The 15161-nt window shown below is 42.3% G+C and overlaps 1 protein-coding gene across 1 annotated transcript in view; it reads right to left on the minus strand.

Annotated features, from left to right (window-relative positions):
- Positions 1-5374: 5374 nt before the first annotated feature.
- LOC125295325 overlaps positions 5375-15161 on the minus strand; it is a 27482-nt gene continuing 17695 nt past the window's right edge. The window contains exons 6-14 of the mRNA XM_048244593.1: positions 9025-9259; positions 7544-7660; positions 6960-7098; positions 6777-6868; positions 6591-6695; positions 6363-6477; positions 6202-6283; positions 5785-5949; positions 5375-5681 (exon numbers count right to left, since the gene is read on the minus strand). Coding sequence (XP_048100550.1) covers positions 5519-5681; positions 5785-5949; positions 6202-6283; positions 6363-6477; positions 6591-6695; positions 6777-6868; positions 6960-7098; positions 7544-7660; positions 9025-9259 — 1213 coding nt within the window. The 3' untranslated portion in view covers positions 5375-5518. The remainder of the gene's footprint in view (positions 5682-5784; positions 5950-6201; positions 6284-6362; positions 6478-6590; positions 6696-6776; positions 6869-6959; positions 7099-7543; positions 7661-9024; positions 9260-15161) is intronic.

The following is a 15161-nucleotide window of genomic DNA, read 5'->3' on the forward strand; positions in this document are numbered from 1 at the left end:
CTTTGCCGGTGCTATGCCCGAAAATAGTTCCAAATCTAAATTGGTCAAGTAAATCCCTTCGTGTTAATTAGGGCCCGAGCACCCGAAGGGAGGCCCTATTGTTTTTGTAAGGATTCTTATTATTGTTATTCCACTTTTTTGCTTTCCTTTTTTGAGGTGGTTAACATGGGCAAAAACATCAGGTCACATCAGGTGTCATGCAACGCAGATAGGTACAAGAGCTTGCCCCCGGGCGTGGCCCAGGGACTCTCTAGCGCCCCCTTAGGTGACTGATCCCGTGGTTGGCATATATTTTGAGGTGGTTAACATGGTCGAAAAGTCTTGAAATTTGACACACACATCAGGTGTCACGCAAAGCAGTTAGGTACAAGAGCTTGGCCCCAGGCGTGGCCCAGGGACTCAGTAGCGCCCCCTTAGGTGATTGAGGCAGTGGTTGGCACATACTTTCAGCTAGACGCATCAAATTTGGTAGGTGTGTGTATCTCGCCAAGATGAACAACTTTCGTATGTACAATGCATTAGCCACGCCCAACAGGAAGTGAGGTATTTGGGATTTTGTGCGGACTAAAATGTGATGAATTGTGATGCCAAAAGAGGTTCTTCCCATCGGTGAAAACGCATGAAATTTGGCACACACGTCAAGAGGTACCATGAATACACAGGGGAAAAACCTTGGCACTGGGCTTGGCCCAGGAACTCCATAGCGCCCCCTTATGTCACTGTGACTTGTGGTTGGCATATAGTTTTAGATACACACACCAAATTTGGTGGGTGTATGTAACTCCCAAAAACAATCCACTTTTGTATTAACATGCCATTAGCCACGCCCACACGAAGTGAGGTAATTGGGATTTTGTGCATTTAGGACATGATCAATTTTAACGTACTCCTCCTAGACAGTTGATCCGATTCATGTGAAAGTTGGTATACATGATGCCAATATGCTTCTGATTCTAAATTGTGAAGCTTTTTTTGATATGTTGTAATTTGACGAAATGGCAAAACTATGAATTTTAATACCCTTCCACATAAACAATAAATGTGTCTTAATTCACCATGCATGGCTTGAAATGTTTTAAATTTCACAGGTCTTTGAATACCATGGTAGTGATGATATTCACATGCTCATAATGCATATTTGGCATAGCGCCACCACCTGGCAACAGAAAGAATGGCAATTACACTGATGTCACATGATCAATTTTAACATACTCCTCCTAGACGGTTTGTCAGATTCATGTGAAATTTGGCAAATATGATGCCTGATGTTAAACGAAAGGATTTTTTGATATGTTGTAATATGTCATGATTTTAATATCTCACCATATAAACAGGAAATGTGTCATAAAGTCACAGTGCATTGAATGAATGGTCTGAAAAGGATAATAGATATTATGATTAGGATGATATTCAGATACCCAATGGGCCTGCCTGGCATAGCGCCACCACCTGGCCAAGTAGTGTTAATTTTGTCACCTATTTTTAATTTAGTCTTAGTCTTAGTCTTGTTGTCCTTTTTTAGTCTTTGTCATATTTAGTCATTCAAATATCATTTTTGTTAGTCAAGTTTTGTCAACTAAAGTCTGCGTCATTTTAGTCTAGTTTTAGTCATACTAAAGGTATAAGTCAAGTTTTGTCTAAAATGTCATTTTAGTCTAGTTTTAGTCAAACTAAAGGTATCTTAGTCTTAGTCAGTTTTTAGTCAACACATTTTAGTAACAAATTATTTCTGATTACCATTTGAGTCAAATAGTGTTTCACCACATCTCAATTTCCAACAATACAGCCTGTTATAAATCTCATTTTTTTTTTGTCCAGTCAGTATGTTTACATGCACAGGTAATCGAGCTACAGTTATCACAGTGGGATTTGACCATTAAAAGAATGGATCACTGTCCATACCGTGAGCCAGTGTTTCTCCAAAGTGTGGTCCGGGGAATCACTGGTGGTCCATAACTATCTCAAGTGGTCCATTGAGCAGGCGTGGTAAAATATAATAAGATGAGTTGTTTGCAATATTGAACCAGCTTGTATGTAAAAACAAGTTCTGCAACACTGTCTATGTAAGATATGCCAGTTTAAAATCATACAGTATGAATCCACACAATAAGCAAAGTAGAGTAGGCCTATTAATTATAGGCTACTATTGAAGTAAGGTCTAATCTTTTTTTTTTAGCTAGGGTTAGTTAAGTGGTCCTGAAACTGAAAAAGTTTGAGATTTGTGACCAAAGTATTAATGTTTTACCCTCCGCCTAGCTAGATGGCGATATCGTAAACACAACACATTCCCCAAACAGACTCTCCATCTTAGCCATAGCTAACTTGCTGCTTAACTTTCCATATTAGCTTACTTGCTAGCAAACTTTGCATCATCAGTCTAACTAGTTAAATGGTTGACATTACATGATGAACATTTTCGTATGGACATTCTGGTGGATGTTAATTTGTATGAGAGAAGCTTCAACTGGGTATGTAGCATTGTGGCCGGGCATAAAGCTTAGGTAGTTAGTTGGTAACTCTGGCAGAAATCTCAGTTCTTGTTCTTGTTCCATTAGTTTGCAGCAACAGCAACAACACAAGGACTAGCCTACAGGAAAGCTGTTGCATATGAACTCATTCGGAATATTTTGAAAAACATAACAGCTAAGATATTCTGCTCTTCTCATTTTGTAGGCGAAAATGAAGAGAGATTTTATCTTAGTTCTTATTTCATGCAAAACATTTTAGTCTAGGGCTTTTTTTTTTGGTCAACAATAATTCATCTTAAGATAGTCTTAGTCAGTGTTTCCGGGACATTACTGCCGCCTGGGTCATTGTCTCGCCTTAGTCATGAAAAAAAAGGTCGTTGGCTAACATATGGGGCCTGCCTCGCCTGAGAAATTAACACTATGGCCAAGTAGGAAATGTGCCAGAAATGGACAATGCCTTAAGTGATTGATCTGAAACTTTATAAAATATTGGATATCATTATTGTGATGATATTCACACATATATAATTAACATGCCTAGCATAGCGCCACCATCTGGCCAAACAGGAAATATGCCAGGTGTCTGTATCTCCCCAAGGTGAACGACTTTCGTATATACAATGCATTAGCCACGCCCAACAGGAAGTGAGGTATTTGGGATTTTGTGCAGACTAATATGTGATGAAATATGTGATGAATCATGATTCCAAAAGAGGTGCTTCCCAAATTTGGCACACACATCAAGTGATACAGTGAATAGACAATAAAAGGATAAAAGCTTGGCACCGGGCGTTGCCCAGGAACTCCATAGCGCCCCCTTATGTCACTGTGACTTGTGGTTGGCATATAGTTTTAGATACACACACCAAATTTGATGGGTGTATGTAACTCCCAAAAACAAACAACTTTTGTATTAACATGCCATTAGCCACGCCCACAGGAAGTGAGGTAATTGAGATTTTGTGCGTTGTGGACATTATCAATTTTAAAGCAACACCAAAGAAGTTTTCCTCTCCGGTCCCCCTACAGGTTGGAAGCGGAATTGTCCATTACCGCTGTCGTAAATAATTTAGTCTACTATCGCAGTCACACACACGTTATTTGTTTACCATCCAGAACCTGCTTTGGAAATAACGATGTCCAGTGACAAGGTATGTTGCATGATTTCATGAAAGTATGAAACGAAATAAAACAAAATAATGACATTGATTGCTGTTTTATTTTTGTGTGAAACTGATGTAAATTTGAAACGGTCTAGCAATAGCCAGTTAGGCTACGTTTACACAAGGATATGGAAATAAAAATGTATTGCAGTTTAGCATGTAATAGCCATTTGCATTGTCTGTGAAAATCTTGAGAATGTTATTGTAAAAGCTTCAGAGACCGTTTTAGTGGCTGCATTGCTACAGTATTATTGGAATAGTTGGCAAAATCTGCCCAGTTATCTTCTATGTTACTACTTCTTGCTTTTTGAGCGACTAAAGTTCTAAATTACGATTCATGCCTGCAAGTATTTCACCTTCATACAGTTACCATAATACGTTTGTAATTTATTTCAGGATTCCTCTACCTCATCTGATTTTACACCCTCAACCAGCGCAGGGGCCAAAAAGCAGAGGGGTGAAGGGAAGCAGAAAAGGGAGAAGGGAGGACATTGACCCTGACAGTCAGAGAAGACTCCAGAATCTGCAGGAGAGGAGAAACACAGAAATCCAGACCCAGATCCAGTTACTGGGAGCGCAAGAAAAAGACCATATCCTCCAAAAGGTCATGTTGAGGCTCCCAGGACTGATGTTTGATGTGCTGGCCTTGCATGAAGACAGAGGCCAAGGCCTGATGGGGGGTGGACTACACTGGTGTACCTGTACCAACTGCCGGGAAATGGACTCTGACCTGGAGAGGCTCTGCTGCCGCCAGGCCCCACAGAACTGCATTAGCAGGATGGCCTACATGCAGTACTACATCCTGGAGAGGATCTGCTGCCACCAGGAAATTAGCAGGATGGCCTACATGCAGTACTACATCCTGGAGAGGATCTGCTGCCACCAGGCCTAACAGAACTGCATTAGCAGGATGGCCTACATGCAGTACTACATCCTGGAGAGGATCTGCTGCCGCCAGGCCCCACAGAACTGCATTAGCAGGATGGCCTACATGCAGTACTACATCCTGGAGAGGATCTGCTGCCGCCAGGCCCCACAGAACTGCATTAGCAGGATGGCCTACATGCAGTACTACATCCTGGAGAGGATCTGCTGCCGCCAGGCCCCACAGAACTGCATTAGCAGGATGGCCTACAGTACATGCAGTACTACATCCTGGATGAGGGTGCTCTGAGGCTATAGCCCGGGCTGCTTGGAATGACATTTTTGCAGTTGATGATGCACAGGAGCCCGGGGTTGAACAAAGACAATACAGACACACAGCCTACCGGCAATTTGTGCTATGGCAGCATGGTCGCCTTGGAGTTGGGAACAGAGTGGTGATTCCCAGCTGTTGTGTCTGGAGGATCAGGGAGACTTTTCCTGACCCAAGGGGGTCAGTATACTGGTTTCAGGGTGCGCCGACTCATGTGAATGAGTATTGTAAATCATTTTCATTATGGTGTGATATTATTTCTTATACTTCTAGTTTAAAAATAAACAGAAAACACACATTGAGGATTTTTTTTTCATTTGCATACATAACTATTTACACACAGACACACCCCCCATCCCATCCCACCCACACACACACACCCCCCATCCCACCCACCCACCCACACCCCCCATCCCACCCACCCACGCACACACACCCCCCATCCCACACTCATACACACTCATAACTATTTACATAATACACAGACACACACCCACCCCCCATCCCACCCACGCACACACACTCATAACTATTTACATAATACACAGACACACACCCACCCCCCATCCCAACCACGCACACACACTCAGCGCTCACTTTGGGGGACACCCTCCCCACGCGTAACATGAGTCCGAACCAGTTCTGCGGTGGATGGTTGCAGTGTAGCGGCCAGCAAACCCAAGCGCCTAGGGTCATCGAGCCGGAGAGTCTGTCTCCTTGGAAGACCAGCTCCACTTCTCAGTCGGGTGCCGAACAATGGCCCTCTGCAGGTCTGTAATGTACCCATAGTTCTTCTTCTCCTTCAGGCCATACACACTCCAGCATTTTGATTTCTTATTGTAGTAGCGCCTGTACCTGCAAAGGAGACACAGTTTGTACTATTGTCTTTACAAATCTGACTATTAGGCATAAATGGTTTTCTATGGGAAAGCGTATAACACTTATACTAAACACTTACATCTTTTGACCTTGTCTGTTGCGCGCGGGAAGGCGATGATTATGACTGTTGTAGTCGATCGCCGCCAGCAGGGTCCGTGTGTGGTACACTGCTGGACTGTAGGCAAACCGCTTTCCAGCGTACATCAGGATGTGATTCTGGAAATTCTCCAGATCCGCCGTAGTCCTGTAGGATGAGAAACAAACCAACTTGCTCTTTACCAGTTTCAGTAAGTGAAAGGATCACAGTCTATGGGAACCCTGTTTCATTTAGATAGCTTCTCTGTGCCAAGCTGACAGGCCAGCCAAGCAACCAGTACAGACATCAAGATTGGCATGTGTAAGACACTGCTTTACTTACACAGTATAATTCCAAGAATTTATTTATTGTAATAGTCTTGGACAAAAATATGTTTTGAAATGAAATCCGAGAACTTACCTGAAGGTAATGAACTTCCCCACATCCTTCAACCACCGCTTGTCCAATACAATGGCTGTGAGAGCCTGGTGAGCTGCTGAACCTGTAACAATTCATATGGTGAATAGGCTGATGGTACATGCATATTCAGACACATTACATGACAATCACAATACAATTACCTTGTTTTATCCAAGGTTTCTCCTGGGTTCTGTCTCCTAGAGGTTCATGCTCACAGCATCCCGTTGACCATGTGTGCTGGTTGCGGACATGATGCAGGAGTGCATGCCACTTCAGCTAAAAAAAAATTTAAAAAACACACACACACACATACCATGTCATCTCTCCCACCTTTTTCACACCCCAAAACATTGGTTGTGTTTACAATTTTGCAATTCACATAAACCTACCTTGAACTGTTCCTCAGAAGAGGCTTGCTTGGCACAATACCAGAAGTGGTTTACGATGTCCTTTATCCAAGGCAGGAGGGCTGACTGGTCCCTCACTGTACCAGCCTGAAAAAAAGATGTACATGTTACACAGCCACAGCATGAACAGCTTCAACTATCCAATGAGGGTGTGAAAAAATGGCATACCCGTCGGATCTTCTTCCCCAAATTCTTGGCTGCATGCCAAATATCGAGGGAATGCTTCAGACCCTGTGCCTTGTATTTGCCACGTTCAGGATCTAAGAAATAGTAGTCATTACAATCAGACATACCAACATGAACAACAGGATTCTAAAGACCACATTTGTCAAAACCACACATTGTCCTTACTGAGCAATGCTGAGATGTGAGGATGTGCGTCGGTGACCACCTCGGTAACATGGATCTCTGGAAGAAGTGCATCCATTGTCCTAATGAAGCTATGAATGATGTCCTTCTCCATGATCACCGAATTACTGTTCGTCTCCCGCTTGTCGACAGAGACAATATGCACAATGTCACGAGAGTCTTGCTCTATAGTCGTGTACGTGCAATATTGTGCACAGTGGCCTGTAGAATGAGAAGAAAGTTTATCGGTGTGTGAACTATATGCACCATAACCAATTATGTCACATGAGCATGTGCCCCCCCCACACACACACACACACAATACCTGGAGAATCCATTCTGCCATCACATAAGGAGTAAACAAAACAAAACAAAGAATGTTACAAAGGTTAGTGTTATTGACTTTCACAGCAAGTCAAAGGCATGTCGCTGTAATCAAAGATGAAGTAAGGAGTCTCACCTAGGACAACAACTTCATCCTTCTCCTTTAAACAGGTTAGAACATCAGGTCTTATCTTTTTCCAGAACTGTTCAACTGGTTCAATGCAATAGGCATCTTGAATCTTGAAAAAGGTAGGCTCAGCCACCTTCCCCATTTGCATGAACTTGAACAGAAAGGCAATCTTCCTGTAACTGTTCCCGGAGAGCAGTATGTTGATGGCCAGCATGAAATCACCTCCCTGCATGCCGTACTTCAACAGGGGCTGCGAATTCCACCGCCACAAAGGGTGTCCAAAGGGACATAGCTGTATTAGTGGAGGGGTAAACAAAAAGATACCCCAGAATGAGTGACCATCATAAATAAAGACAGGATGTCAAATCGTGGTTACACTTACTACGACAAGTTGTTTAACCTGACAAATTCTCTGAAACAGCATTCCATAACAGTTTGGTGCTGCCAGTAATGGCCCAAGCGTTCACACCTTCATAAGCCAACACTTGTTCCAACACTAGTCTCAACCACATTTGCCAATACCATTGTGCAGATAATGGGAGATTACTGACAAAGTGAAAAACTTTCCATATGAAGACAACCAGTGGTGGATGAAGTACACAAATCCTGTACTTGAGTGAAAGTAGAGATACACATGGTCAAATGTTACTCCAGTAAAGTAAAAGTCCTCCTTTTACATTTCCCTTGAGTGGAAGTACAAAAGTACTTGCCTTCAAATGTACTTAAGTATCAAAAGTAAAAAGTCCTGAAATGTATTATGCCTAATACAGTTGCATTGTTGACATATGCAGACATATGCATTCATTGAGCCTTTCTCCTCCATTCAAGGACAAAATCAGCTAATACTTGTTGTATGTAGAAATAACTAAAACAAACTAATGTGATATCTTATCTTAGATACTTCAAAGTAACCACATTTTTTCTTTGTTAAATGCTTTACACTTTCGGACCAAATCAAGATGTTCCCTTTTTGTGTTTGATAGTGTCAGATTATCCCGATCATTGTCTATCATTTGCTTTGATGGCGTCAAGAGGTTAGTTATGGTAACATCAATAATTGAAAAAAAAGGGTCCAACAAGGTACAGTAAATAGTGCATATGACAATAACATAGGTTAGGCAACACCATTATTTGACGCCTAGCTCGCTTAATAGAAAATATACATTTTACATGTTTTTGTACAGTCTTTTTTCCAAAGGAACTTCAGCTGTACTTCAGCTGTCACAAAATGTAGTGGAGTAAAAAAAGTAAGATATTTGGCCCTCCGAAATGTACTGGAGTAAAAGTAAAAGTTTAACAAAATTGAAATACTCAAGTAGAGTACAGATACATGAAAAAGCAACTTAAGTACAGTAACTGAGTAAATGTACTCAAGTAATGTCCACCACTGAAGACAACTAATTCTTGCTAATTGCAGTTTGACAAAGCATTACACACTTCACACAGTAGTAGAACATAACTGCCAAATGGAGCTGGGGAGGTTCTTTCCAGATTATAGTGTAGCACATGTACCCAATTAGAGAAGTTACAAGACTTACCCATTCCAAGATGACACCAGTTCCCTAGGTTTCAGGGTCCTGAAATGGTGGTCCTGCAGCATGCTGTCCCTGTAACCTTGTTGGGTTGCTGCACCTCTGTATAGGCAACTGGAGGTAGGTGGTAGCGTCTTTGGGTTTCATTATAAACAATACTGGCACTCTTGCCAACCAGGTCATCTTCACAATCAACCTTGTGTGAGTCTGGAATATCGCTCACATCATCTTCTGGGGCAGTAGGCATCGCAACATCAAGCACAGCCTCATCCAGGCTGATCTCGTGCAGCTGTTCAATGTCAGCTGCACCTCCAGGACTGCAGAGAGATAAAAAAACAAACAAACATGGATTCCTGGACTAGTTAGTAACTACCATCACTGTAACTACTGTTCTCGCTCTAAATGCAATACACAACATACAGGTAATCTGAAGAAAGGGGAAATCATCTTCCTCCAGAACTGTCCCCATCTTCACAGAACCTTGGGTTAGTCCACCGCTCATCCATGTCAATGCTGCACATATGATCAGATAGATAGTTAGCCAGATAGCCAGACTTGAACATTCATGAAAGAGAGAAAATAGAAAGAAAAAAAAATCATGAGCAAGTCTTACGTGCTACAGTGGGTCCCAGTTAAGTTTGGCCGGTTCCTTCAGGAATCCGACCCCACCCCATTTTCTCAGCAGAAATGGCACAAACTACAGTTGACACAAACAACCACAAGGTGTCACTTTGGAGTTCTGCCACTACTATTTTTGATGCGACTTGACTTACTGCTTCCATGATGCATTTTCCAAGTCAGTAGAACAATCAGAGAAAGCTGAGCCATTACCAAACATATATGATAATACAATGGCGTGAGTTTATATATCTTATACCCTATTTGTCCGCGGTTACTTATAGATTTGATAGTGTAACGATATGGCATAAGACTTTCAGGCGGGACGCGGGGAACTTAAATTGATCCGCGGTAGTTTAAAACACACTTGACAAAACATTCTAATATGAAAATGTAGATGCAATTGTTGTAAGATGGTGCAGCTCCTTTAAGAAAGCACCGTGTGCAGGGATGGAGAGAGAAGCGAAGAGGGGATATGTGTTAGAACTTAGGATGCGTGTTGAACTTAGATTCTTGGGAAAGTGCTGTTGAGACTGGAGCGAGTCATATTCAAAATAATGCAAAAAATAAATGTCCATAACACATATCACCACTAAAATTAACTGTGGCTAAGAAAGGTACTGTGTGTGTGTGTGTGTGTGTGTGTGTGTGTGTGTGAGAGAGAGAGAGAGAGAGAGCTATGGTACTATGAATACGTACACCCACCCGACCCCGACCAAAATCAAATTCAATTGCGTGTACAATATTTGTCCGTTTCCCAGTTTTAGGTCCGTGCATTGCAAAAAAAGTAGCCTACATAGCATAACAATATACTATCCAATATCCGTGTGTCGAAAATTGACTTTATTTTCCATACGGAGAAATAACATAATATGCAGAGTCTACCAAGGTCAATCTTGCCAAAAAAGTCCTCAAACCTGAAAACACAAGAGGCAAAAGTGCAAAAAATCACAAAACTAACTAAACACGCCATATTTTTTTGTATTGCAATCATTGTAGCCTACAGTTGTAACGAAAGCAGCGTAACAGTCGTTTTACTCCCAGGATGTGCTCATTATAAAGAACGTTAACGCGGTCCCAAAACAGCTATCAATTAATCACCAAGCGTCTTATAAACAAGTATTGCCAGGAGCAACACCTTGCAAAAATTATAACAATAGGCCTAGGCCTTTATATAGCTCTGCTCCTGCCTAGATTCAAACTCAGAACTGCCTGAAAGTTTGATAGGGTGAACTGGAATTTCCTGTTTTCCACATTAGGGAGGTTTGGCTTGGGAGTCGCTCATTAACTGGATTAAACTTCTATATATACCTTCAGCCACAGTAATCACCAATGGACCAACATCACAAAGTTTCCTCTCTTCACCGGGAACTAGACAGGGTGCCCACTCTACGCCCTCACTATTTACAATCTTCATTGAACCCCTAGTAGCTGCCATCCAGAACCCCCTCATCAAAGGTGTCCAGGACTCCATATATGCATCACAAAATCAGCCTTTATGCTGACGACATTCTTCTCTTTCTTCAAGACCCCACAACATCAGTAGAAGAAACCATCAAACTCATTGACACATTCTCTAAAAATTTCTGAATACTCAATCAAATTGGAATAAAATCTGCAGTTCTCCCATTACATCCCAACAGCTGGGATGTGACAGCCAACTCTTCACCTATCCCACTCTGCACTAACTATATCACTTACTTGGGGATAAAGTCTCCCCAGGCTGTCAGGACTTATTTAGCCTAAATTATTCCCCTCTACTCACTTCAATAGATGATGACCTTCAACGCTGGAAGAACCCTCCCATTATCCATCATGGGCAGAATCTCAGTAATCAAAATGACAATACTGCCCAAAATAAACTATCTATTCTCTATGATTCCAACCCAGCCCACCACCCTCTGGTTTAAGTCTCTCGATTCATTAATCACTAAATTCTACTGGAAAGATAAGACCCCAAGGATCAAACTCGCCACTCTCCAAAACCAAAAGCAATGGGAGGACTAGAGGCCCCCACACTTCCAGCACTATGCCCTGGCCAACCAGCTCCACTTCATCCACAAATGGCTACACCCCACCCCTCAGACAACACCTGGTTAGACCTAGAACAAACAATCTGTAAGAAATTAAAAATCTCAGATCTCCCTTTCTGCAGTCAGTCAGTCAAAAAAACATCCATCCTTCAAAGCCCCAACAATTTCCAGCTACTCTGACAGCCTGGTGGAGATTCTACCACATCACTGATTCACCTATAGCACCATCAATTCGCACTCCGATTTGGAATAACCCAGATTTCACCGGGCCAATAAAAACACTTAACTTTCACACATGGATGGGAAAGGGCATCACTCACCTTCAACACATTCTTCAAGACAATAATCTGGCCTCATTTTCCTGTTTGGTCCAGAAGCACGCATCGAGTAAACACTTCTTACAATACCTGCAAATTAAATCATCTATCCTAGGAAAATTAACATCCAGACAGCTAACCTTGACATTCCCCACCAATCTCAGAGCTGCTTAATATTCCCCTCTCCCAAAAAATACTCTCCCAAATTTACAAAATTATATCTTGTTCAGAAAACAATTGGCCTGCCATATCACAAATGGGAATCAGACTTATCAATTACTCCCCTTGCCGACTTCTGGACCAAAATGTGCAAAACATCTACCCTCATGACAAAGAATAGTAATCTACAACTAATACAATACAAGGTTCTTCACAGATTCCACTACACTGCACATAAATTGGCAAAATGGGGTTTGGCTCGGATCTTTGCACTCACTGCACACAAAATAACCCAGATACATACATTCATGCGGGTTTGGCATTGCACTCCAATCAACCACTTCTGGGTGAGTGTCACAAAATCTCTCTCTTCCATCTTTGGCTGTCACATCCCAGCATCCCCTTCCTTATGCATACTTGGTGATATATCCACAGTCAATTTAAGCAACTCCCGCAATAAAACACTACTGGTAGCTTGACTATCGCCAAGAAAACAATCCTCATGAACTGGAAATCTAGGAAAAAAAAAGCTCACATCACTCATTGGAAAACTTGTTAACAGACTATATATCATTAGAAAACCTATCAACTACAAACTTAATCAATACTCAGGATACAACCTCTCCTGGTACCCCTTTATCACCTACTTACAGTCCTGACCCTCTTTGCCTGAGTTCCATCTCCACACGATCATAACACACTTCATCAACAGATACACATATCATCGAACACTAGGCAGGAGGGTAGCTGGAACTATTATTGTTATTATTATTATTATTATTAGTAGTAATATAAATAGCATCCCCTTCTTTCCCCTTTATTTACATTCTCTGATAACTTTACTAATTTCTCTTTCTCTCTGCCTCTCCCATCAAGTTATTCTGCCGGGCCCCATTGGATGGCTTGGGAGACTCGGTCCCTGGCGGGTCGCTGTGTGGTTTTGCATTGGTTGGGTCCTGTGGGTTACCTATTGGCCCTGGGCCCCGGTGTGCACCCTCCCTCACACGCCATGCACACGCCTTTGTCCTGGAAGCACACAGCACGCTTTTACTCTCTCTTTAATCGCACTACATGTTAGGTGACATACATAAACAAAAAACTACAAAACAGGCTAGGGTAAGAGTGGAGTGCAGGTAGATGCCTCATCAGGTGTCTATCTGCATGCCTCACTTATTTTAATGCACACATTGTTGAGGCATACATCTTACACAGGGTAAGTGTGGTGTGCATGGGGAAATCCTGACAGATATTCACCATGCATGCCCACTTCTTTAATGCTACATTCTAGATAGACCCCCAACCTAGCCATTCACATACTGTACATATTTAGGTCAAGAGGGCGGTTGGGTGAAGGTCTGGGGCTAGGTGTGGTTGGTCGTGGTAGTGGGGGATGTGTGCATGCTGGGGGCCTGAGGCTGATGGGTGGCACGCAGGTCCTCCCTCTGTCAGCTCGTCGCAGCATAACTGCAGGGGCTGGGTGGAACTGTGGCCATTAATGGGTGCCCAGGTTGGCAATCAGTCAGGCAATCAACCAGGCAATCAGTTATTCCTATTATTATACTTATCATTAATAGAATAATTACAACTCCCTCTCCTGAAACCCTCCCTCTCTATGTTCCAGCTTCTCTCCTCCTGGCCCAACAGCAAACCAGCCTTATACATATGCGACACACACACACACACACACACACACACACATACACCCTCACATACTCACTACCCTCACCCCCATCCCCACCCCCATCCCAAACACCACCTCATTCACACTTTAGAGCTACCATCCGGCACTCCCATCCCCCTTCTTTTTCATTCCAGGTCATCAATTTCATCCCTGATAATCATATCTGTAATCATCCTGGACGAAATCATCCTTAGCCTTTCTGTTATTAATGTTATGTTGTGTTATGTTTGTGGAAGCCAAGTCAATGTGATGTCTTGTTAAGTTACAGTATGTGTTTATGTAATGTAACGCCTGTTTGTCATGTATGTAGTATTCATGTGCATGTCGTAGTGTTGCATTTTCTGTAATGTCAATGATGTTTGCAAATAAAAAAAAAAAAGAACTGCCTGAAAGTTGCAGACCTGTTCTGATATATCGCAGCATTAACCCACTCGACCGGGTCAGACAGCCATCTGCTTCGAGTAGCCTATTGCAGGAATGTAGCCTACACTGGTTGCTGTGGCACAGTCTTGGAGGACCGAATTCGCTTTCCTTTGTCATATGAATGCTGTCATTTTGTTAACATTACTGTTAAGGAGATGCTGTAGGCAAAGGCTATATTTCAACCTCAAGTATAGTGTAGTAAAAAAAATCAGAACTATTCACAAGGTTTCTGGGCAGCATATTTATGTAGCTGTATATTTTATGGCTTTGTTTATTTTATATGTTAATGTCAATTTTTGTATTTTGTTTATGCGCCCTTGTGGATGTCTTGGAAATGATGGATATGCTGTTATGAGATTGGTTCCGGGAATGTATCTAGGGGAAGATAATTAGGGGAACGTTAAGTTGGAGGCAGAGCAGAGTTAGAGTGTGCTGGCTGGTTGTACATGTCCCGTAAAATAAAGCTCCTGAAAGTTAAACTTCACACCTGTAACCCGCCTTCCTTCCGCCCAACGAGACTGGATAATTAACCAGGTAGTACTCTAAAAAGTAGGGTTACAGACTGGTGGCAGCGGTGTTTTTGGTCGTTATTGAAGACCTTGTTTTTTTACTGTGTGGGACAGCTGTTACGCTACCAATGCTAGTCAAGTTAAACGGTGAATGCAGTTTTGCATGGATGGACTTTTGCTGACACATTTGCTTGGTTTTTCTTAACCGTGACGTTTATCGACTGCTGGTTTCGTGTTTTAGGACTTTGGCTGATATAATAACACGGTGGAAACATGAGCTCGACGAGGATATTGTACTGTTTTCCCCGGAATGGGGCAAGTACCAGCTTAAAAGCACTTCTACTAACGCTACTGCTGGTGGTGATGGCAGTGCTACTAACATTACATCACGAGTGATTCATTATCGGTCGAACTTCCCCGTGCTATCATGGGTGATGGTAAGGACAAAGAAAGTTTTTCTCTGTGGAAAGCCAGATTAG

Source organism: Alosa alosa, chromosome 5 (genome assembly GCF_017589495.1).
Source record: "Alosa alosa isolate M-15738 ecotype Scorff River chromosome 5, AALO_Geno_1.1, whole genome shotgun sequence".
Lineage (NCBI taxonomy): Eukaryota > Metazoa > Chordata > Actinopteri > Clupeiformes > Clupeidae > Alosa > Alosa alosa.